Source organism: Gopherus flavomarginatus, chromosome 6 (assembly GCF_025201925.1).
Source record: "Gopherus flavomarginatus isolate rGopFla2 chromosome 6, rGopFla2.mat.asm, whole genome shotgun sequence".
NCBI lineage: Eukaryota > Metazoa > Chordata > Testudines > Testudinidae > Gopherus > Gopherus flavomarginatus.
In genome coordinates this window covers 21,076,246-21,098,543 of record NC_066622.1, presented here as the reverse complement: position 1 = coordinate 21,098,543, position 22,298 = coordinate 21,076,246, and the positions used below count along the sequence as shown (strand labels likewise).

General features: G+C 43.7%; 1 protein-coding gene across 1 annotated transcript in view; it reads left to right on the top strand.

Annotated features, from left to right (window-relative positions):
* LOC127054414 (netrin-4-like) overlaps positions 1-22,298 on the top strand; it is a 61,312-nt gene that overhangs the window by 30,223 nt on the left and 8,791 nt on the right. Inside the window, exons 4-8 of the mRNA XM_050960561.1 lie at positions 6,693-6,819; positions 8,918-9,106; positions 17,950-18,163; positions 19,233-19,366; positions 21,000-21,068. Coding sequence (XP_050816518.1) covers positions 6,693-6,819; positions 8,918-9,106; positions 17,950-18,163; positions 19,233-19,366; positions 21,000-21,068 — 733 coding nt within the window. The remainder of the gene's footprint in view (positions 1-6,692; positions 6,820-8,917; positions 9,107-17,949; positions 18,164-19,232; positions 19,367-20,999; positions 21,069-22,298) is intronic.

Genomic DNA, 22,298 nt, shown 5'->3' with positions numbered 1-22,298 from the left:
AGGCCTGAAAGAGCATTCTCTGTTACACACACACAATTTTTGTAGAAAGCAACATTTCTACTCCACTTCTTTGACTTTAAACTATTTTGTGTGATGGGGTTACAAACTAACTCCCTATCTGAGATTGTTAACTTTTAAGCACAGCCTTTTATTAATGTAATGGTTAAGAATGAAATGTAAACCATTCAAAAGTAGTTTCATTTTACTGCTTAACTGGTTAATTCCTGGTAGGTTGGGTTTTTTGTTCTTTTTAATCACTTAATTGCTTAATCATAGAACATCAGGGTTGGAAGGGACCTTGGAAGGTCATCTAGTCCACCCCCCTACTCAAAGCAGGAGCAATCCCCAGCCAGATTTTTACCCCAGTTCTCTAAATGGCTTCCTGAAGGATTGAACTCACAACCCTGGGTTTAGCAGGCCAATGCTCAAAACCACTGAGCTCTCCCTCCCCGCTGAAGAACTAAATTAATCCTGCCAGTAGAAACCTTTGATTGGAAGCACTTGTAACTACACTTAGGGCTGGTAAAATGGTTTAAAGTTCCTTACACTGCCTTAAGGGCTTGTTTTTCTTTTTCAAGATTAGGGAGGGAGGAATAAATAATCAGATCTGTTTAAAACTATCAAAGACCATTTGAGACCAACATCTCTCTCAAATATTCAAGTACAGCAAATCTCACAGGGTGTTTATTGGTTTCCATTCAATACAAGCTATCCAGAATTAGACTTGATTCAAGCCACTGATACTCTAGCAAATCCCAGGGTCATGGCCATTTTTTTGGTACAGGTGAATATCCACAGTAAGGATGTAAGTATACCAGCTGCTGAGCTCCCTGCGCTCTGCTACATGAGCCTCATATGACATCTAAAAATAACAATATCACCCAGAATGTACTTCACTGTTTTTCCATTATCAGTAGTTAATATTAACTGAGTACTGTAAAATGAGATAAAGGAAGGAATTTATAGCCACGAACATTGGATTGACCACTGTAAATCCCAAGTAATTCCATTATAGTCAGTGGAGTTACATCAGATTTACACACTAGTATAAGTGACAGGAGAATTTGACCCACTGGTGTGAACAGATGGTGCTCAAGCTTCTCCATTACATCACCGTGGCAGTGCTCCCTGGTGCTAACCTGTTATGTCTATGCTGGGCATCCAAAGATCTCTGCTAATGTACTTTAGGTCTGACTTACAGAATCCACTTCTTTTCTCTCCCGAAACCCAGTTCTGGGTCTCTCCCCAGCAGAGGTGGCCACTCATGCCTGAGTGTTTGGTGCTTTTGTGATGTGGACCAAAAGAATCTAGGATGTGATCATCAAACTCATTTTCATCATTTGATCTGAGAAGATCTGAACTGTGGTAAAAGTTCAGGATAATGCATTGACCCAGTAATATATTGGGCTGCCTCCTCTTCCTCACTTGAAATAGCCAGTCTCCATTCAATGGGGTAATCATTGGAACTGGGTGACCTACTGCATCTCAGAAATATTGTTATTGTAATGTCCTATGATCCTCAGGCTTTATGTTAGCATGTAAATAATAGCTGCTATTTGGTAGGCACTGACAATATGCTCACCGCTATACAAGACAGAAGAGGGCAGCCCTGCCCAAAGACACTGAAAAGTCAAGCCTGCACTGAGACAGAAAATAAGGAACCAGATTGAGATATTGGCAGGGTGGAGTCATGCATGAGCTTGAAGGTGCAGACAAGAAGTTGATGTTTGATGCATTAGGCAACAGAGTCACAGACAGCTCTCAAATATCCCCCACTAGGCCTGGCTTGCAGTCACAGGAGATTGGGTACCAGACAAAGACCAGATTGGGGACTTGAAACCCTCAAAGGCCCAGCTCACTCTATGACATCCCTTTGTTGTAATGTATGAATTTTGTCTCTTTGTGAGATCACAAACAGCATTTCCTATATTATGCCTTTGTCACTGTTCAGAAAGTGACTTGGTCTGGCCAGCCTGTAGATTCACCTAACTCATTACTGCCATATTACTGACTTTAAAAGCTGCAGTCTATATGACAACACAGGACTCTTTGCTGCTTTTACAGATCCAGACTAACATGGCTACCCCTCTGATTACTGACTTTCTTCATTGTTATTCTCTAGTGAACTTGGGGAAAGCTGATTCATTAGTGGTCCAGGAGCCTGAAGCCCTCTGTTTATCCACAGAGCAGGTGCCACACTGCCAACTTCCTAACCCACCTTCTCCTGCCAGGATCTCTCAGTCCTGTTTTACAGAAGCTCCTTGGGATGGGATGGACATTCATTCTCCTCAGAGAATGCCTATAAGGGTAACAGTTATGATGAGAGGGGCAATACAGACACATGAACTTAGACCCACCTACTCAGATCACATAGACCAACAATACATGACATGAATGGGTAATAGCCCTCAGTCACTCCTAACCTTCTCAGGATTTGAACTGGTGACCTAAATGTGAAAAGTACTACAATCTCTTTTGCCATTTGGTCCCCTGGGGCTTTGCATGCTTGAAAAAGTTGAAATAGTCTTTTCATTTGACCACACAAAATGATTGGACACATTCATGAGTTTCCCTCTAAGAATCAAATATTGATGATGATCTCAGAAATCAGAGACATCTGATATAGCCAAAAATCCCTATGGGGAACCAGAGACCATGCAAGCACCTCTCAATTTGGGGAGGTCATAAGGACAATAGGGATTAGTTTGAGGCAGACAAATGTTTCACTGTTTCTCATGAGACCAGTGACAACTACCCATAAATGGTCCCCTTCCAAAAGCCTGTAAGTGACTTGCTGCTGACATGGTTGCAAACTGCTATGTCCAAAACTGTTCTGGCGACACTACAAAGTGAATACACAGCCGCCTGAAGACAAACATTTTCTCCGAATCAGCAACAGTTGCTCAGTTCTGGACAGCTTCCAAACTTAACCTTCATTCAGTAGCAAAATAATGAAATACACTGACAGCAGCCAAGAAGCAGCAGCAAAAACAACAATTACTAAAAAGATAAAAGAGCCCAACTAGAGAGAGGGAAAATCAAAAGAGTGAGGTATGATGTAGAACTAAATGGAAATACTATGCATATTCTGCTTTACATAACGGTTCCAGCCACTTAGAATTCTCTCTTGTCAAGTGTGGTTTGCATGCTCTTTATTGATCATTTTATGTCTGTTAACATCACATACCTATGGTTAGGGTTCAGGAATTAAAGAATCAGAGAAATTAAAGGGGGAAAAGACCTATTGGGTAAATCTCTCTCTCAGCTGCCCATGACAATGATACGTGAGGGTGATACTTGATATTGGGCAGGTAAAGTATGAAAGTCTCTAGTGGTCACTTGGGGGCTTTCAGTCAAGACTCTGTCTTTCTAATAGATATGCTATGATTCAACTGTAAGTTACTGGGCTCAGTTCAGGAATAACAGGATGTAATTTTGTGGCCTTTGTCATGCAGGAGGTCAAACTAAATGATTATAATAGACCCTTCTGTAATCAGATTTTGGAGTTTGACATGGTTGACCGTCTTGCACTCTAGTCTGTAGAGACACCACATAATGTGCTCAATATCGCATCTCCCTGAGGATTACTGGTGTTGAGTTCTGACAGAGAAATGCATACCCTGAAGTCTGTGTTCAGTCTTCCGTGAGGAGGCAGCCAACCGCTCTGCGAGGCGGTCAATCTGCCAGCTGGCTGTACAGGAGCAATGGCATCAGCTGGAGCCTGTCCCCTCTGCTAGCTGCATGAAATATCTGGTCTGAGGGGATTAGAAACTGGAGAAATAGGGAGCAAATTGCTGCAGGGAGCTGGAGTTGGGAGAGGAGAGAATGCTAAGGTAACAGTTATTTTTAATATTCCTCTCAATCTCAAATTACCTACAACGATGAGGTTGGGGGATGAAGGAGACTAGAAGTTAAAATATAAAATCTGACTTTCAGGAAAGACTATGGAAAATCATAACTCATATTAGCAGTGAGATTAAAGGATAAAATTAGATTCACACTTCAGTCAAAAATGAAATCTCAGTCTTCACTTTTTGTGTCACGTGCACTGGGCCAGAGTTGTGACCATGTAGCTATAGGGCTTAGTCACCAGTGTGCCTTCCCTGCTTAAGACCATTTCCCATGATGTACATCTCAGTAATGGATAGCCACTAGCCTGACAAGTGGAAAAGCAGAATGGTCACTTGTGAACTTACCTTTTCTATCTCTTGCCTCGTGGCCCAATATCAGGCACTTCCTGAAGATTCATTCTTCCAAAAATAATTCTCTTCCTTCCTTTGCAAGACCCTGCAAGCAGAGAACTTGGATCTCCTGTTTAAAAAGGCCCTCTTGTCACAAACGTTCTCAATAAACTAGATTTGTAGAGTCCTGCGTGCTCAGGTATTAACAGCTCTTGGATGCACTCAGCCATTGTGCATTAAACAACCAGCAATGGGAGTGTAACCAGGCGGACTCACCCCTGCGGCGCCTCCTACTGGTCGTCCTCGGGAATTAGCTCAAATTCCAGCTCAGAGCTCCCTCTGCAGGCCGGTGATCTGTCTTTTGGCTACTGGCCCTGTGTCCCTCCCTGGACCCCGGTGCCCCTTTGCCAGGGGGCAGAACCCCACATAAGTAACCCCTTCCTCTTTCTTAGGGGTTTCCCCTCCCTGGGAACCCCCCACTCTCTATCCCCACTTTGCCTCTGTGTCTTGGCAACTGCCCAGTCATTAGCTAGCCGCACACCCTGGGGCAGACTGCAGTATTAGCCTCTCATCATCGGCAAAGGGGGTTGGACCTGCTGCCTTGGCCTACCCCTGGGTTGCACCCTGCAACCCCTAGTACCTCTTAGCCTTCTACTAGGCTGCAGCCTTGGGCTTTCCAGGCAGGAGCTCCCCAGCTCCTCTGCCTTTCCCCAGCCCTGCTTCACCCTAGGTACCTTATTTGGTTCCCTGCACAGAGAGACTGTCTGGGCTCCTGGCTTCTCTGCCCATATATAAGGGCCTGTTGCTCAGTTTGGGGTGTGGCCCCAGCTGCTGCCACTTCCCCAATCAGCCCAGCCTAAAAGGCTGCTTTCTCCAGCCCCAGCCCTTATCTAGGGCTGTTTTAACCCCTTCTGGGCCAGAGCAGAGACCCACTCTGCTACAGGGAGCCAGAGGGCTTCTTGTCTTCTTTGCTGCTTATCTAGTATTCCACTGTACTACTGTCCTGTTAAATAGTGGAGGGTAAAGCCTTCCCTCTATGCATTTGCCACAATCTGATACTGTACTGTGAGATTACTTGGAACACTTACACTAGCATCTCTTATTCTGAGGGAAGCTCTTCTCTTCTGCGTACATCTCCCAAAGTGAATATACAGTTTTGCTATTCACATTAGTCTAGTAACGACTTTGCCAACTGGGTACCCGGAATGAGAGCTTTGTTGCCATCTGTCATAGGTTCACTTGAACTAACAGAGCAACTTGCAAAGCGAGCTCCCTTTAATTTTACAGCACACAACTGATATCCAACTCAGAGCTTTAAATTCAACCCTGTAAAAGAAAACAATATTTTCCTGATGCCACTAAAAGATGCAGTCAAAATTAGGCCCTTGACCAAGCTGCGCATTTGGATTAAGACAGTGGGGAATCTTCTTTTCCCCACCCCAACTTCACCCAGAATTCCCTCCCCTGGAGGAAGCAGCCAGCCCTTTTTACCTTGCCCACTAGTCTCTGATTGGCTTCTGCCTGCTTCCAGCCCTTCTAGCTGCTGCTGGACCAATTATTGTTGGTTCCACCAGCAGCTGATCCTGGGTGGCCTCTCTAGGAGATCTTGGAGGACTAAACTCACTGCTCTTTTCACCCAAAAGGCAGGCAGGGTATGCCAAGGCAGCAGGGTTTCAATGGGGGGAGGGATAGCTAAGTGGTTTGATCATTGGTTCACTAAATCCAGGATTGTGAGCTCAAGCCTTGAGGGGACCACTTAAAGATCTGGGGCAAAAATCTTTCTGGGAACCAGTCCTCCTTTGAGCACAGGGTTGAACTAGATGATCTCCTGAGGTCCTTTCCAACCCTGATATTCTGACTCTGTTCAATCAAAATAAGGAGTCAGAGTCAAGCCTCTGACCAAGCCACATTTTTTGATTAAGACAAGGGAGATCCTTCCTCCCCTGTTCCTGCTTCACTCAGGACTGCCCTCCTGGAGGAAGCATCTCACCCTTTTTTACCTTACCTTCTACACCCCAAGCAGTATGACTTACTGGCTAGAGCACTGCACTAGCATCAAGGGGAACTGCATTCTATTCTTGATTCTGCTGGTGGTCTTGGATAAGTCACCAACCTGCTATGTGCCTCAGTTTCCCCATGGGTAAAATGAGGATAAGGATACTGACTGACCACCTTTGTAAAGCACTTTGAGATCTATGGTGAAAAGCTCTATATAAGAGCCAGGTATTATTATTCCAGCAGGGGGCATCCAATCCCTGGCACACCTCATCACCCATTCAGAATCTGACCCCAACATTACAGAGGGCAGAGAACAAACCCACATTATTAGAGACTTCATGAGGCAATAAAGCTGCATGTGTAGGAATTCTAGACAGGCGTAGGCTTTGTGAGAGTGTTGGGGCGCTGTGAGAAGGAACTGTGCCAGAGAAATCCTCCTCACTCAGAGACTGTGCTGTGCTCTGTCCTGTTAATTCTTTCAGCTGCTTGAACATATTTTCCTTCCCCTAACAGGTCCATGGGAAGTGTGTGTGCAGACACAACACAGCAGGGAACCACTGTGAAAGGTGTGAACCATTATACAACGACCAGCCTTGGAAGCCAGGAGATGGAAAAACTGGGGCACCAAATGAATGCAGAAGTAAGTAGGTGGTAGGGGGAGCATAATGATTCAGGGTGTCAGGGCAATAAATCACCATCCAAGTAGGCAAGGCTCTATAATAGACAATTCACCCAGTTTGGATTTATGGTGCTCTTGCAGCACATGGGGAATGAATTGCTAGGTAACTGCTAGAAAATCCTTTCAATCAAAGTATTTTTTAATGTAGCTGGTCCATTTGATCTATTGCAATATAGAACATACAAGGCAGAACTCTGCTCTTCAAAGAGAAACATTCCCTCATTCATTTCACCATTCCCAAGCATGAGTCTCTACAGAGCTGTAGTAGGCTAAAAAAGCTTAAGGAGATAAGTTTAATGGGGGGAAAAGTAGGTTCAGTGATCTCTGTCCTTGGCATGTGCATGGGAACAAGGTTTCAGGAATGTCTTGATCTGAGTTGGTTCCAAGTCTATATTTATTATGAGATATAATTATATTATGTATTTATTAATAACTAGAAATTGATTTCAACCAACCTCCAGCCCCCCCCAATCCAAACAAACTTGTGCATTTGTGTGATGAGAATCAGAATCCAAACTTGGATCTGGATCTAAATTTCACAGGCAACGCCTGTTTATATAGTGTCCTGAAAGAACACCCCAGTTCTGAGCACTCCGAGACTTAGGGAGGTTTAATTTCTATATGGTGGACTCATCCAAAACCCTGGATCCAAACACCCCAGAACCTTGGAGTGAAGTCCAAGTCTGGATCAGATCTGTCCATCTCTATTTTTTTCCTCAAGTAGCACTAAAGGTGTGCAAGGTGCTTTACAAAACACAAACTATAGCACTGCTGCTCCAAACAGTTTACAGTCTAAACTGGATGGGAAAAAAGCCAACAGTGTTTCCAAGTGGGAGATTCTAACTGGAGCAGAACAGACAGAGCCATAGTTGATCAATCTTGGAAAATAAAGTGGACTTTCAAGTTTACTAATGATGGCTGCAGGTTTATTATAACATATACTAATTTTAGTCAGACCAGGTTGCATGCTTCAATCTAGAATTGCAGAACGTTGAAACAATCTAGAAAAGTCTTTATCTTTTTGTTACTATATTTGCATTGCAAAAGCAAAACTATGAGTTGCTAGAGCTGGTTGGAACACAAGGGAAGGTTCTGCAGAAAATTTTTACAATATGGCAAAAAATCAAAATCTGAATCTTTCATCCAAAAACTGAAATATTTTGGCCAAAAAAAGAAAATGTTTCAACCAAATATTGAAATATTTTTATCCAAAATGCTGTCACGGTTCCTCATGTGAGTTGTAGTTCAGTTGTCTCATGTTCCCTTTCTTTTCTACAGGATGGCTCCCTGATTGGACTGCCTCTCCATGGTGCCTCATGGTTTTCCCTCTCCTTGAGGAGAAGTGGTATATACTGGGAGTCATATGGCTATGGTGCATCATGGAAGATGAAGTCCAGCTGAGGAACCCCGCCATAGAGAAGGGGGATATGAGTCAACTGAACTACAACTTTCATAAGGCACTACGGCAGCATATATGAATCTAAATTTTGGGGTTTGGGCCAAAATATTTCTGTTTTCAGGCATTCGTTTTTTGACAAAAACAGACACTTTAAAAAAAATTAGTTGAAAACACAATTTTCTGTCCCAAGCCAGTTTTGACAGGAAATTTTCAACTAGCCGTAGTAGTGATAAATCTGTTATGGCCCAAAGGGCTCAGTTCTCTAGGTGGAAATAAACAGGACAACACTAAAAGTAGAGATGGTCCAAACCATGTAGTTTAGATCTAGATTTGGAGCTTGGCTTTCCCAAAGTTAGGCAGTTGTTCAGATCTGGGGTTTTGGTCCAGGCCCACCTGTAAGTTCATGTAGATACTTAGATAAGGTATATAGTTCGTGACAATTGGCTTTTCATCTGACTGTCAGTATTTCTTAGGATTTACTAGGAGTCTCATTCTGCTTTGACGTTTCTGCTTTTAATGTAAACCCAGGCAAAAGAAAAATGTTTGGCATAAATTAATTTGGTCTTAAGTTCATTGCAATGAAACTGTCACCTGAGTGATACTGTAGGCTTTGTGCTTTATAAACGTGAGTAAGAAATGCATTTCCCTGCTCCCTAACAGAGTGCCGTTGTCACAACCATGCTGATAGCTGCCACTTCAACCTGAGTGTTTGGCTGGCATCGGGGAAACACAGCGGTGGAGTATGTGACAACTGCAAACACAACACGGAGGGACATCGATGTCAAAGGTGTAAACCAGGATTTTACAGAGATAGGGGGAAACCTATGTCTTCCCCAGAGGTCTGCAAACGTAAGTCCAATATAATACTGTACAAATGAATGGTGAAAGCTGTTTAGGTCTACACATTACAGAGTGAGCTGAGCCATCCAGCCCATTAAAAGCATCTACAGGTATCTTGTGGAAATACATCATAAATACCTTATCCTTTCCTCCAACCCTAGTTTCCTGATCAAGGACACTTTCCTCCTGACCCTGCCACCAAAGTCTAATTTCTATGTGGGATCGTCGAATGGTCTGATTTAAAATAATAATAATAAATAATAATAGTAATAATAATAATTCTCTGAAGCAATTGTATTTTTAGGGAAAGTTTTATTCTGGTTGCATTTCCATTTAAAATGTTCCTATCCTAGTGAGGCACACATTTTATTTAGTTGGGTTTATCTATATCTCAACCAAAAGGGGCCTACAGCGTCCGTGTGTGTACGTTCTAACTGCTGTGAGGCTCCAGTGAGCCACAGGTTGATTTTGCATTCTCTCCACAGACAAACATGAATAATATTGGCTGCAGGAGGGATGAGTAGGGAGTTTGAGCCTTTGAGTTCCCTCCCACATCTTACACCTTTGATCCCCCCTAGTATTCCCCAGGAAGATTTCTGTTTGTAACAATCCATCATTTTATTCGTCTCCTTCTCTCTCCCCCTTTCTCTGCCTCTGGATGAAGCTTGTTCTCTCCACTATACCATCATGATTCCTCCCCCAACCCCATCCACGCAGTCATCAACAAAGAACTGCGTCCTTTGTCACCTATGTTCATTCCCATTCTCAGCCATTGCTTCTGAAGTTCTCCTGCCCCTTTGACAGGCCTGATCAAGGTTTCTCTAGACACTCGGATTACACATGTGCTTCTTGCTGGGACCAGCTGGCCTGCGATAGTGCTTGAACTTTCAGTGCACAACATGCCCTATGTTTCTGATCCTTTGTATTCACCTTTCATTGGATCTTAGAGCCAGCTCTGTCTCCTCCCAATTCTTTCTTTTTGATTTTTTTAAACTTGCGACAAAGCTCTTTGATCAGGGGAGGAGGCAGGGCTTCCTTGGCTGTGTTCCCAATTGTGTTCGATGATGCCCGGCTTTCCAGGGATTCTTCTGCTGGTTTGTTTCTGCTCTGAGAGGACTTGCCGTATGCAAAGATTTGTAATGAGAATAAATTCTTGTTCCAGTAGATTAGATTTCAAGTCTTATGGCACCTGAAGAAATCAATGTACAGGCTCTTGTATTTGACTGCAAGGTGACAGTGTAGCAACCAGCACTGTGTGTAATATGAGATAATCATTGAAGTCTAGGAACATTAAAGAGTAGCAGAGAAGAGAAAACATTATTTAAAAATATCTGTGAGGAAACCCTAGAACAGGCTGCCCGGCTGAAATCCGACCCTGAGCCTGCCTACAAGTCTTTTGTCTGGTCTGGCTACCGCCTTCTCAGCACATCTTGCCAATAATCTGCACAGTGAACAGGAAAACATTTCAGAAGGATGCCGTTGAACAAGCGGAAATATACCCTGTTCAAACAGAACTACTCCTGTGGTGGCAGCATTTTAAGTAGTAGCATTTTTCCCAGGAAAATGCTTAATGCCAATAGAAGGCTCCCTGCAACTGTTCCCATCATGTATAACTTCCGCACGAAGACTCCAATTCTGTATAGCACTTATGCACATATGCATGACTTCAGGCACTTGGGACTGAAGTCAACGGGACCACTCACGCACTTAAAGTCACATACAATGCTTAACCTGCTTATCCTGACCTAAGGAACACGTAGGCACTTTCCTCTCTAGAGAGCCCCCCTAGCTTTTCATGGCTGATTTGTGAACTGTGGTTGCATTTGTGTGGCGCAGGGAGAAACATTCAGTCTTCAGAGCCTGTTCAGAGAGACATATTTTCACTGGGTATTAGTCTATGCCCTTTTCTACTTTATTTAAAGGTGACGTGGAGAATTCCTACAAAGACATTCAGATGGTTATCTAAATGGGCAGCTTTTTGAAGCCGAGAGCTGAGCCCCAGAAATTTCCCAGAGAGGGGTGTGGGTCGGTGGGTGGGTGGGTGCAGGTATAAAATGCTGCATCGACACAGGTAATTTTCAAGAAATCTCCCACTGTTCTGCTGTCACTGTTTAGCTCTACCAGTGACAGCACCTGTAAAAGCCCTAATGTAGATAAAGCCCCCATACTCCACCAGTGCAGCAGTTGTGGGGAGGAGAAGCATTGTGCCAGGTGGAGCAAAAGTAGGTTTGGTGCGAGGGAAAGATTCATCCCACAGGATCCCCCCTGACGCAGGTGCATTTACTGAAGCTTGGCTCCGGGTTAAAGATTTATCCCATAGTGAACTTCAACCCGTGGAGGTGTATTACTGTCACACCTCAGTGTGCTGATCATGACCTGAAGAACTACCAAGTCTGGGTGAATAGCTTTGTGAAGGATTGGGCATGCCACCTCCTACACATCCACTCACTTTGGCTGAGAAAACCTTGCAAATAGTACCAGAGTCACAACATTAAATAATGTTGACATGCATCTGACAAAGTGGGTATTCACCCACGAAAGCTCATGCTCCAGTACGTCTGTTAGTCTATAAGGTGCCACAGGACCCTTTGTCACTTTTTCCAGATCCAGACTAACATGGCTACCCCTCTGATACTTAACATTAAATAACTAAATGTTCTCGGAAAATGATGAAAAGAGCCATAATAAATTGGTCGTGGCAGACTGCACGGATGCTTTTGGTGTGAGCAACGTGGTTCTTGGCTTCACATTGGTGAGGAAGGGGGAAGAAATAAAAGGAATTAAAACTCACCCTGTATTTACAGTAGACACGGAGCTGGGAACTAAAAGATGATGAAAAAGCTGAATGAAATGCTGTGTTAAGCCCTTCGAGTAATCATGCTTTAAGAGAGTGCTCTTCCATCCAGAGCAAAGTCTAGGTTAAGCTATGACAGCCCCCTCCAAAAAGTTAGCAGGACTCTGCTAAGGCCCAAAAGGAATCTTTAGGCATTAGTCATAATAATCGGCAGGATTCTCTCTTAATCACTGCTCGGGGGAAAACAGGGTTGTATAACAACTGGCTGCACTGATGCTATCCAGATCCCCCTTCCCTGACTTCTCCATTTACGAGAAAGACAATTGTTTTAAAAAAAATATCCTAGCTGAGATTTAACACATAAATATGATTCTGCTATTTCTTTTCATCTGGAGAGATCGCCAGTCTCTGACCTCTTCGCTTCTGCCGTTCCTAGCAGCTGGGGATGAATGGGAGCCAGGTCATGCACAGAGCCTTGTTTTAACACCACTTAGATTTTAAAAAAAAGGACATGAAAAGAGCCACAGAGCACAGCACACACCTGCTTGTTATTGCGGGTGACAACACAGGATTAAACGGTTTGGATATAGGCTTGTATGGGAGCTTTGAGTCAGAAGCCTTGTGAAGCCAAATCATTTCCCAACCAGTGGTCAGAAAAGCTGCTGTATCCTTGGCTCTTTCCTGTGGCTTATTTGGAGGCTTAAAGGATACGTCTGACCTGACACCATCTTTTGTAATCAGCCTTTGCTTATCCAAAAAAAAAAAAAAAAGCAAGTATGTAGGACTATCAGGCCAAAGTCTTCAGGGAAATGGGATTTTTACTTTTTTACTCTAGCAATCAGCTTGAAAATTAAAATGTGCACACACACACCATCAACAAAGCTGTCTCTTCCCTTCCCTTCTTTCCCCTCTAAACAGATCTGTGAACCTCCCAGTTGTAATATTTGGGATTAATTGCATCTTTGTCTGAGTCACTATCTCAATCGGCCACACAGATGGTGACCGCACCCACACAGACTGTAGTGTATCCAATTTCCTTGATTTACGGGACATTGTTGAATGGTTTTGACCCAAAATTTGACCTGCTTTAAAAATTGTTTGAATTTGGTTGGGATTATATTCCAGATTCCAAAAGCTTGGGTTTGTTTTTCAATTTGGAAAAGATTGAATCTGCTGTTAACTGTGTTTTGCACCGTAGTTTTGACAGAAATGAAAGATTAGTTATCTCTCTTGGTATGTCTAAGCTGCAGCCAGAAACCCGCAGCTGACCCATGCCAGCTGACTCAGGCTCACAGGGCTCAGGCTAAGGGGCTGTTCAGCTGTGGTGTAGATGTTCTGGTTTAGGCTGCAGCTCAAGCCCTGGGACCCTCCCACTTTGCAGAGTCCTAGAGCCCAGGTTCTAGCCCAAGCATCTAACGCTGCAGTTAAGATTTCCCTTATGGCCCAAGCACCACAACCCCAAGTCAACTGGCATGGGCCAACCGTGGGTTTTTAATAGCACTGTCGACACACCATGAGAGTCTCTGACATGTGAGTTAATTGGAGTACTACATGCCTGCTATATTCATGTTGGTTGGAACCACATTGTTGCAACTAATATTATAGTTTACATCTGTATCTCATTAAGATACAACTGGAGACAGCTGTGCTGAGAGCAGACAAAGATTTATCTGCTTTAGGACTGTTTTCATTCCTTGGTTCCCTCTCTGTCAGCAGCATTCTGGCAAAAATCTTATAACAGCAGCTGCCAATAAAAATCCAAGTGGACATTTGTGATACTTCAGTGACCAACAGCAGCCACCTCTAAGACACAACCATGTAATATTTTGTAGTGTTAATATTTTGCTGCTGTAAAGGGGAGAACCCAAATAAATTGGACCCTACCAAATTCATGGCCCATTTTGGTCAATTTCATAGAATTTTAAAAATCAGAAAGTTCATGATTCAGCTATTCAAATCTCAAATTTCACAATGTTGTAATTGGGAGATTATGACCCTTGTGGGGGGGTCACAAGTTTATGGGGGGGGGTTGTGGTACTGCTACCCTTACTTCTGCGCTGCTTCTAGCAGTGGCGCAGCCTTCAGAGCTGGGCAGCTGGAGAGCGGTGGCTGCTGGCCGGGAGCCCAGCTCTGAAGGCAGAGCCACTGCCAACAACAGCGCAGAAGTAAGGGTGGCGTGGTATGGTATTGCCACTCTTTACTTCTGCGCTGCTGCTGGCACGGCGCTGCCTTCAAAGCTGGGCACCCAGCCATAGCTGCCGCTCTCCAGCCACCCAGCTGTGAAGGCAGCGCAATACCGTGACCCACCTAAAATAACCTGGAAACCCCCCTGCAACTCCCTTTTGGGTGAGGATCCCCAATCTGAGAAACAGTTTCCCTTGTGAAATCTGTATAGCATGGGGTAAAAGCACAGAAAAGACCAGATTACACCGTCTGTGATGCGTTTTTCATGGCTGTGAATTTGGTAGGGCCCTACAAATAAACTAGTCAGCTCTGTGCCAGAATTGTCTGTCCACTGTCCCTAACATCCCTTGACAAAAAGAAGGTAACGAATCCATTGGCATGTTGGTTTGTGTTTCATTAGAAAGAGGTGGATGGAGAGAAAACTAGGGTTTGCCAAAAAGGAAAAGAGCAAAAATCAGCAGAAAAGACGTTTTGTTTACAAACACTGGGAAATACAAAAAACTCAGCTTGTAAGAACTTACTTAATCTTTAATCGTGAGGTTTATCATCAAATCTATTGTTATTTGAGAGATAAAACCTGGTCATCAACAGCTGCCCTTCAGCATGTGACACACAGATTCATATTTTGGGAGTTAGCTTAGCTACAGAATTGAGAGTTTGGTCATAATACTCTGCAAGCCAGACAATGCACACACCTGAGCTGATACGCTAAATAAACACAAACTGAGGGAAATGTTTGTGAGCTACTTGTGTAACTCATCTGAAAGTGTCATGCATTTATTTGTTCCGTTTTGCTTTACGATCCGTCAAGAGCTGCCAAAGCTTCTAACTGGAGGCAATGCTGGCTTTTCATTTTTGAACCACCAGCTTCCCTTACTTATGTCCCTTAACTAAATACATGCACTTTTTTCTCTACCTCCCTCCTTGGCCTCTGCTATAAATTACCACGCACTTTCCCTTCGGCTGGGATGGTGAAATTCATATTCTTCACATATCTGACATCCTGTCCTCAGCTAGGGTAAGCTAGCATAGCTTCATTGGAGCTACACTGATCTACACCAGCTGAGGACCTGGCTCCAGATACGGAAACCTGGAAAGACAAGAGATGAGACTGAACAATCTGTAAAGAATAGAGGTAGATCCAAACTAAAACTCCCGATCCAAACACCAGTGAACTTTAGGAAGGCTGGATTCTAATGATATAGTAGGGGAAATCAAGAACAAGGATTCAGACAAACCCGGACTGTGACAAAGTTTGGATCTTTTTGTCTCAGACCTATCTCTAATGAGGAAAGCACCCATTTCCCATGTCCAAAGATCAAGGACAACATTTTCAAAAATTTCAACTAATATTAGATCCCTCCATTTTTGGAGTGGTGTTCGGCACTTCTGAAAACCTGGGCCACAGTTTCTCAAGCTGAGCACCAAAAATCAGAAGCGACTTTTGAAACGTTGGTGCAAATGTGCACTGTGATGTTACACCTGATTTTCAAATCCTGGTGAACAACATCCCTTAGAGTTTTCCCAGGCTCAAGACTCCTGTGTGGCAGCAGCAGTAGAGCCTGATGCTACTGTGCCACCAGCCAACAAGCTCATTGTGTGGAATACACTGCTCATTACATTATGCTTATTTTCTGTCTTTAGGCTATTGTGCTAATGTTCCCTTGAAAACAACTGAATAGGATCCTTCTGCAGCACAGTATAACAATATTGTTAAAAATATTGGCATGAAGTACACAGCTAGGACAGGGTGAAAATATAATATCTAATGGAAGATCACAAGAAAAATGCCCATTACACAAACTGGTGGGCACTGCTTTTTCACGTATTTGTATTCCCCAAAGAGATTTTCCTTTCTAAAGAACAAACATGATGATGCGCATGAAAGTAAATCCATTATCACTGCCATTATCCTTCTTCATAGAGCTCCCTTCTTGGACAGGGATGTGTGGAATCAGTGTGTTCATTTGGTCTCTTATCTTGAGCTCAGGATTGTTTGATCAGCAGTAGTGATGGGGAAACTTCAAAAGCACTGGAGTAAAGATAATCGTCCAAAAGGCTGGCCCCTGAGCCAAACATCTTGGGTGTCCAACATCTGACTGGAAATCCCTGTTAGGGCAGGCCTTAGCCCCAAGATTTTTGTTTCTTCCTTCTTGCATGTGGATGAAATTGTGACATTTTGGCACTTCAGGCTTTGGTGTCAGCAGAAATCAAGAGGTGCCACAATGTTCAAAAATGAGAAGGAGCTAAAACATGAGCTGGACCTGAGTTTGGGGCAAAGATTCAGCTCACTTCTCCATTTGTCCAAACCTATTCAAGCGTCAGACATCAGCGGGCCAGATCCTCTCTCATGATCCAGCCTAGTAGAGCTGCTCCAACAGCACAAAGGGGCTAGCAGTCTGCAGGATCTCCCCAGTTGAGAATTCCCCTGGTGGAGACGTGTCCCAGCTATTGCAGAGCCAGCACTGTCAACTCTGGCCTCACCCACTCCCTATACCCCTGGCATAGAGACTTCGTTAGGGACATGGCCATAACATCACTGAGCTCCAAATTGTCTTAGCTGTAGTAGTCCCTGGAGGCCATAGCCAGCTGCTCTACTTTACAGCAGCCTCCAGACTACTCTGATGTATGGCAGAGCTGGTGTTGAAATGGCATCAGAGTCAGGGAGCTGCACCTGGCCCTTCCGTCCCCTCTCTCACTGCACTCAGCAGATAATGGTCGTAGCTGAAATATACCCAGTGGATTTGGAGATCTCTCTCTTCCCCTCCCTCTTGTAATGTATCCACTGATGTGTGCATGCAAACTTCAAGTTCACAATGGGAAGAGAACCTTCAGCCCTACATCTCACACTAAAGCAGAACCATGGACTCCTCAAATCTAGAGCTGGAAAAGGCCTATCCGGTTGTCTGGTCTTGCTTTTCATGTCATACTTTTACTGTTGTTTTGTCCAGCTTAGTTTTAAATATACCTGGCAGTAGGAATTACAACACTACCCTGGAGAGCCCGTTTATCCTGATCTTCAGCCTAAATTATTTCCTTCTTGTTTTCATCACATTGCTTTGAGCATCCCCTCATGTATCACACTAGCAAATCCTCTCTCTCTGCAAATGCTCCCTCTCACTCTCTAAATGCTTGGGCACTATTATACTGCCCAGGATTGTAAACATATCCCTCACACTGCACTAAAGTGCCCTTAGCACTAAACAGCCTGGCTTCTGACCCTTATGGTGCAAGTGTGCAGCACAGCGGGCACCTGAGAGGTCTTTGTGCCTACACAGGAAGACTGTGACTGATTTATATAATTTTATTGTATAGACACACAATGGGCAAATCCTTCCCACCCGCAGCCTACAGCCACATACCATCCAAAAGGCAAGTTCACAAATGGGCATAATGGGAAGCCCACTCTGTCGACATATGCACCTTGAGGCCCCATTCATGGTAGCCCAGTTGGGTGTTTTACAGATTCATGTGCCAGCCCCTCCCTCCTCCTTGCAGAGTGAATCCACACTAGTAACACCGGCTACTGCACAGCTGCATAATGCTCTTTATTTGAGATTGGTGTAGGGGCAAGGATCTGGCCCACAGGAAATGGTGCTAGCACATGCATCGGTCTCAGATGAGCATTTAGCAGTTCAGGTTTTATTTTCAATCCATTGCTGTGCTCAGTGAGAAAACACCCCACCAATACTTAAAAATTACATTTCCATTTTGAACCCTGGCTGCCTGAGAATACAATGCTTCTCAGTGCTGATGTAAAATGACTGGCTGTTGGGAATGAGTGGGACCCATGGAGATTATCAGCCTGGCAGAAACATCACCTAAACTGCTGACCCTTGGCATATCATCTCAATCACTTCTTATGTCTTGTTAGCTTGCTCCTGTCAGCCTATGGGATCGGCCAATGCAACCTTCAGCAGAAGCTGGCGGTGCCACCCAAAGACGGGGTTCTGTTACTGCAAGCCAGGCGTGGCAGGCCCGAACTGTGACAGATGCCTTATGGGATACTGGGGCCTTGGAGAGAATGGCTGTCGTCCTTGTGACTGTGCCAGAGACTGCAACCCGCACACTGGAAACTGTTTCAATGGGTAAACAAGGCCCCTTTTATGGGGAAATAATCCTTTGGGTCACTTTTTGGCCTTTAATATGAAACTCAGATTAACACTTGGAATCTTGCACAAATGGCATAAATTCAAGGAAGTGGGGGGAGGTATTAGAGGAAACAAGACAGTTCTCTGCATCCACCTGAATTTGAATGGATTGCAGGACTGGGTCATTCAGATGCCATTTGACTGTCTGCATGTAAGTACATCCATAATACTCTTTAAAGACAGTTCTGAAGCAAAGGTCTTTTGTAGTTATGACAGGTAACTCCGTGACCCTGCTGGTGTCTGTGAAACTACTGTTTGCTTTAGAAAAAGTAAATGGAAGCATCTGAAGAGCTGCTGTGCTCTGTGGCCTAGGTGAAACAAGTTGGAGAGTCTCACTCCAATTCCTAGTGTGCAAATGTTCTCATCACATAAAACACACACACACATATGTGACTAATTGGTGACAGTCTGAGCAAAGTCCAAGCCTGAGTGGCCTACGGAGTCTGAACTACTCTTCCATCCATAGATCACTGGTGGTGTGAGGAAGCCTGCACAGATGCTACCAGTGCAGGTAATTTTCTACAGATAACTGCAGGAACTCACTCCCAAGGACTGTCAGTCTGGTACCTTTCACCAGCACAAATACGGTGTTCCAAATCCTGTGACGTGCTCAGCACCTACAGCTCCTGCTTATTTCAATGGCTCCGATCCTCTGAGTGCACTCAATTCCTAACAACATCCATTGGGTGCTCAGCAACATGCAGGGTTTGGCCCAGTAATTTTGAAGAAATTACACACAACAACTGTTTAAAAAAAAATGAAGTGTGAATCAGCGAAGTTGAAGTACAAGCCCAGATATTGTGGCCTATCTATAGGGCAGTGAGCTAGGGTTTTGCACTTATTTGCATTCAAGACTAGATGTGTGATTAAGTTTGCTCATCATGACCTTTGAGGCCATGCTCCTTTCTGGCACTGAATGCTGCTGGCATGTGAAAGTAGCTTCCTCCCTGCTAAACATCAGAAATCTTAACATGAGATTTTTCTTCTCTGTCTATCTCCTCCCTAGTTATGACAATGAGCCATTTTTCAACATCCCCATGGGTGGGCGAATCCCTGACCTCCTACAAATGCCAGCCAATGAAAGCGATGAGTGGAAATGGAATGATCAGGAGCAGGGATTTTCTGCATTGAGACATCCAGGTAAGGTTTAGTGTTATAAACTCGATCACTTGGTGTTTATTAAATAAATAAATAACTCGTATAGAATGTCAGAAATATGCATGGATTTTGACCAAATACATATTTTATTTTATTTATGATTTGTTTCTTCACATTTCTAAAATGTAGGTGTCCATCTAGTGTTCTGGGTGTCTATCTCATAAATTAAAAATCACAACATAAACAAAAGACTGCCTATAAAATATAAGTCTTCCCTCCTCTTTAACCACTTGAGTGAAGAGAATAAAAAGATAGCTAAGATAGACTGTAAACTCTCTGGGATGGAGAACCTAACACAAGACAATACCCAGGACAGCAGCTCAGGAGAGGGTGAAGGAAGAATGAGGCTGTTGCATCAGCCTGTGCTTTCCAGAGTCCCACTGCTGTGCAGCCTTACTGCACACTTCAGAAACTTTAAGCCACAATATAGCTGACCCACATACAGCTGTCCAGTCTGATCCTTTGCATCTTTGTAGAACTATTCCCTGCACCATTTCCCCTTGTATCCTACCAAAACTGCTCCTGCATATTTGCAGATGTAAAAGTATGATGGTGGCATCATAAGTTATTCAAATGTGGAGGCAAATGTGAGCATCCCATGCATGGGTCTGAGACTTCTCTGCATACCGTTCTGATTATTTGTCAAGACATTCCAGGATGAGTTCAAGGAGAGATCTGACCTGTGCTGGGTATTGTTGTTTTTGCACTGTATTTTCCAGTACAGGTTGAACTATCCAACTTTGGCTTTGTGATCAAGAAATGAAAAAGTCATAATTTAAACAAAATCTTTGTGAAAAATGTGCTTCCCATTTGTATCATTCATTGATTTACATAGCACCCTTTGAAAGCTTTCAGTCGCTTTGTAGAACTACAAATGTTTTATGTGGAAGGATCATTTGACCCATTACTGAAATGCAGCCACCTCTGGGATGGAATGAAGGTGCTTTTAAGAACAGCGCATGGCCACACTATGGAATAATTCTGGACTGGCAGTAAAGAAGTATATTGTATTCAGCTAAAGTAAGAGAGAAATTAGTCCAACAGAATATAGTGGAACCTTTAATGCCTAAAAGTGGTCAAGACCTCAGTTTTACATAGCATGTGACAGACAGAACCAGTTAGTTCATCGCTGTTTCTATACTGACTCAGAGGAAAATGTGCCTCTTGTTGAATCCCCAACATGTCCTGAAGCACCAGGGATTTTCCTTAGAGGACTTCCATCTAAGTACTGATAAAGCTTAATATTGCTTATCTTATGACATCTAACAAGAGCATTATTTATATTATATTATTCACACCTGGATCTGATTCTGATTTATCTTCTGTTAGCACCGGTTTTTTAACTGTGTAACAGACCCGATGCAGACTGCTTTTTACTTCACAATGCAGACCAGATTTCAGAACCATTTTTGTATTGTTTAACAAGAACCAGCTTTGCAAATAACTGAGCTCACTCTGAAATCTTCTTTAACCATCTATGTTTATTCAGATAATTGGAGCAACTTTAATACATAGATGTGTATGAGTATATGTGAATGAACATCATTTGATTTGATTTTCTCTTTCATGTTCTGGCCTTTCTCCAACCCTTTGTGGTCTCTGGTTCCTGTACTAGAAAAGTGTGTGTGCAAAGAGAAAGTGCTCGGAAGTGTCACTGATTTCTGCCAGATGAAATACGCATATGGTAAGTGGCTGATGTGCCTTCATGGTATGATCATTCCAGTATTTTCACAGCTGGTACCTGTGAAATCATAGATTTCCTCCTTTTATGTCTATTGATACCTCCCAGTCCTGGGAAGAGTTGATCAGAGGACAGCATGCTTCTCATAACGATTTTTCCAATGCCAAGCAAATCAACATGGCCTTCATGAGCTCAGGCACATGCTTACACCTACCTGAGTATGTGCTGTGGACAAGCAGTCCATGCCAGGACTTCTTTTTCCTCTGGTGCTCCTCTTCTGTTTACACAGCACCTCCCTCCCATTTAGCAAAAGAGGAAGGGCAGGGTGGGCAGGATCCCCTGACACCTGCCTGCTACTCCCATCACCGTGAGGTTCAGAACTCATTCTATAGGTCTTGCCGTAGGATTGCCACTCTTTTGCAGTTTGCCCTGCAGGATAAATGTGCTGCGTCTGTTTGTTAACACCTTATTTATCACCCTGGCGAATAAGCAACTATGCCCTGTCATCGCTCTCTGAAGGGTCACGGCCACCAAAAGACACCACGTTTTGAGTCGACACGATCACATTGTGATCAAACAAAGCCTATTTGTGGGATTAGCCTGCTGAAAGTTGGATGCTCTTGCAAAATCAGGAGTGGAAACCCTGTCAGGTCACAAATCAAAGTAGCTTTTTTCCAGCATGTCATTATCATCTTAGAATTCTAGTCATGTGGCATTCCTGCACTCCAGTAGGAACTTTCCTGCCCGACAGGGTGAATTCCATTGCTTAACCCTGAATTTTTGTACAGCGGGCAGGAGGAATTTTAAAAGCTCAGGACTATAGTTATGTAAATCTAATGCAGGCCGTCCAATGTCCAAATTAAAATCTGCCAAGGCTCTGAGTCTGTTTGCTTGAGATCATACTGTTGGCTGCTGTTCTTTCTTTCTTTTTGTTTTTTATGACATTCCTATTATCACAGGTTCCACTCACCACAGTGGCACCTTCTGTTGTCTATCCTGGGGATTAGCTCTGTCAGTTGGTGCGCCCTCTTCTGGAGGTACCTCTCTTGTCATTGTCTCTGCCTGCAGATCTGCATTACTCCAGGAACTGGGTCCTTCAACTGAGTCACCATCAGTGTTTCCCCCTTCTGGGATGTATCAAAGTAGTTCAATATTTTGGCCACTTCCCCAGTGGCTGATGGGGGGAAACCTAGGCCGTCCCACTGCTCCTGGTCCTGACCCAGGGACCCTGTA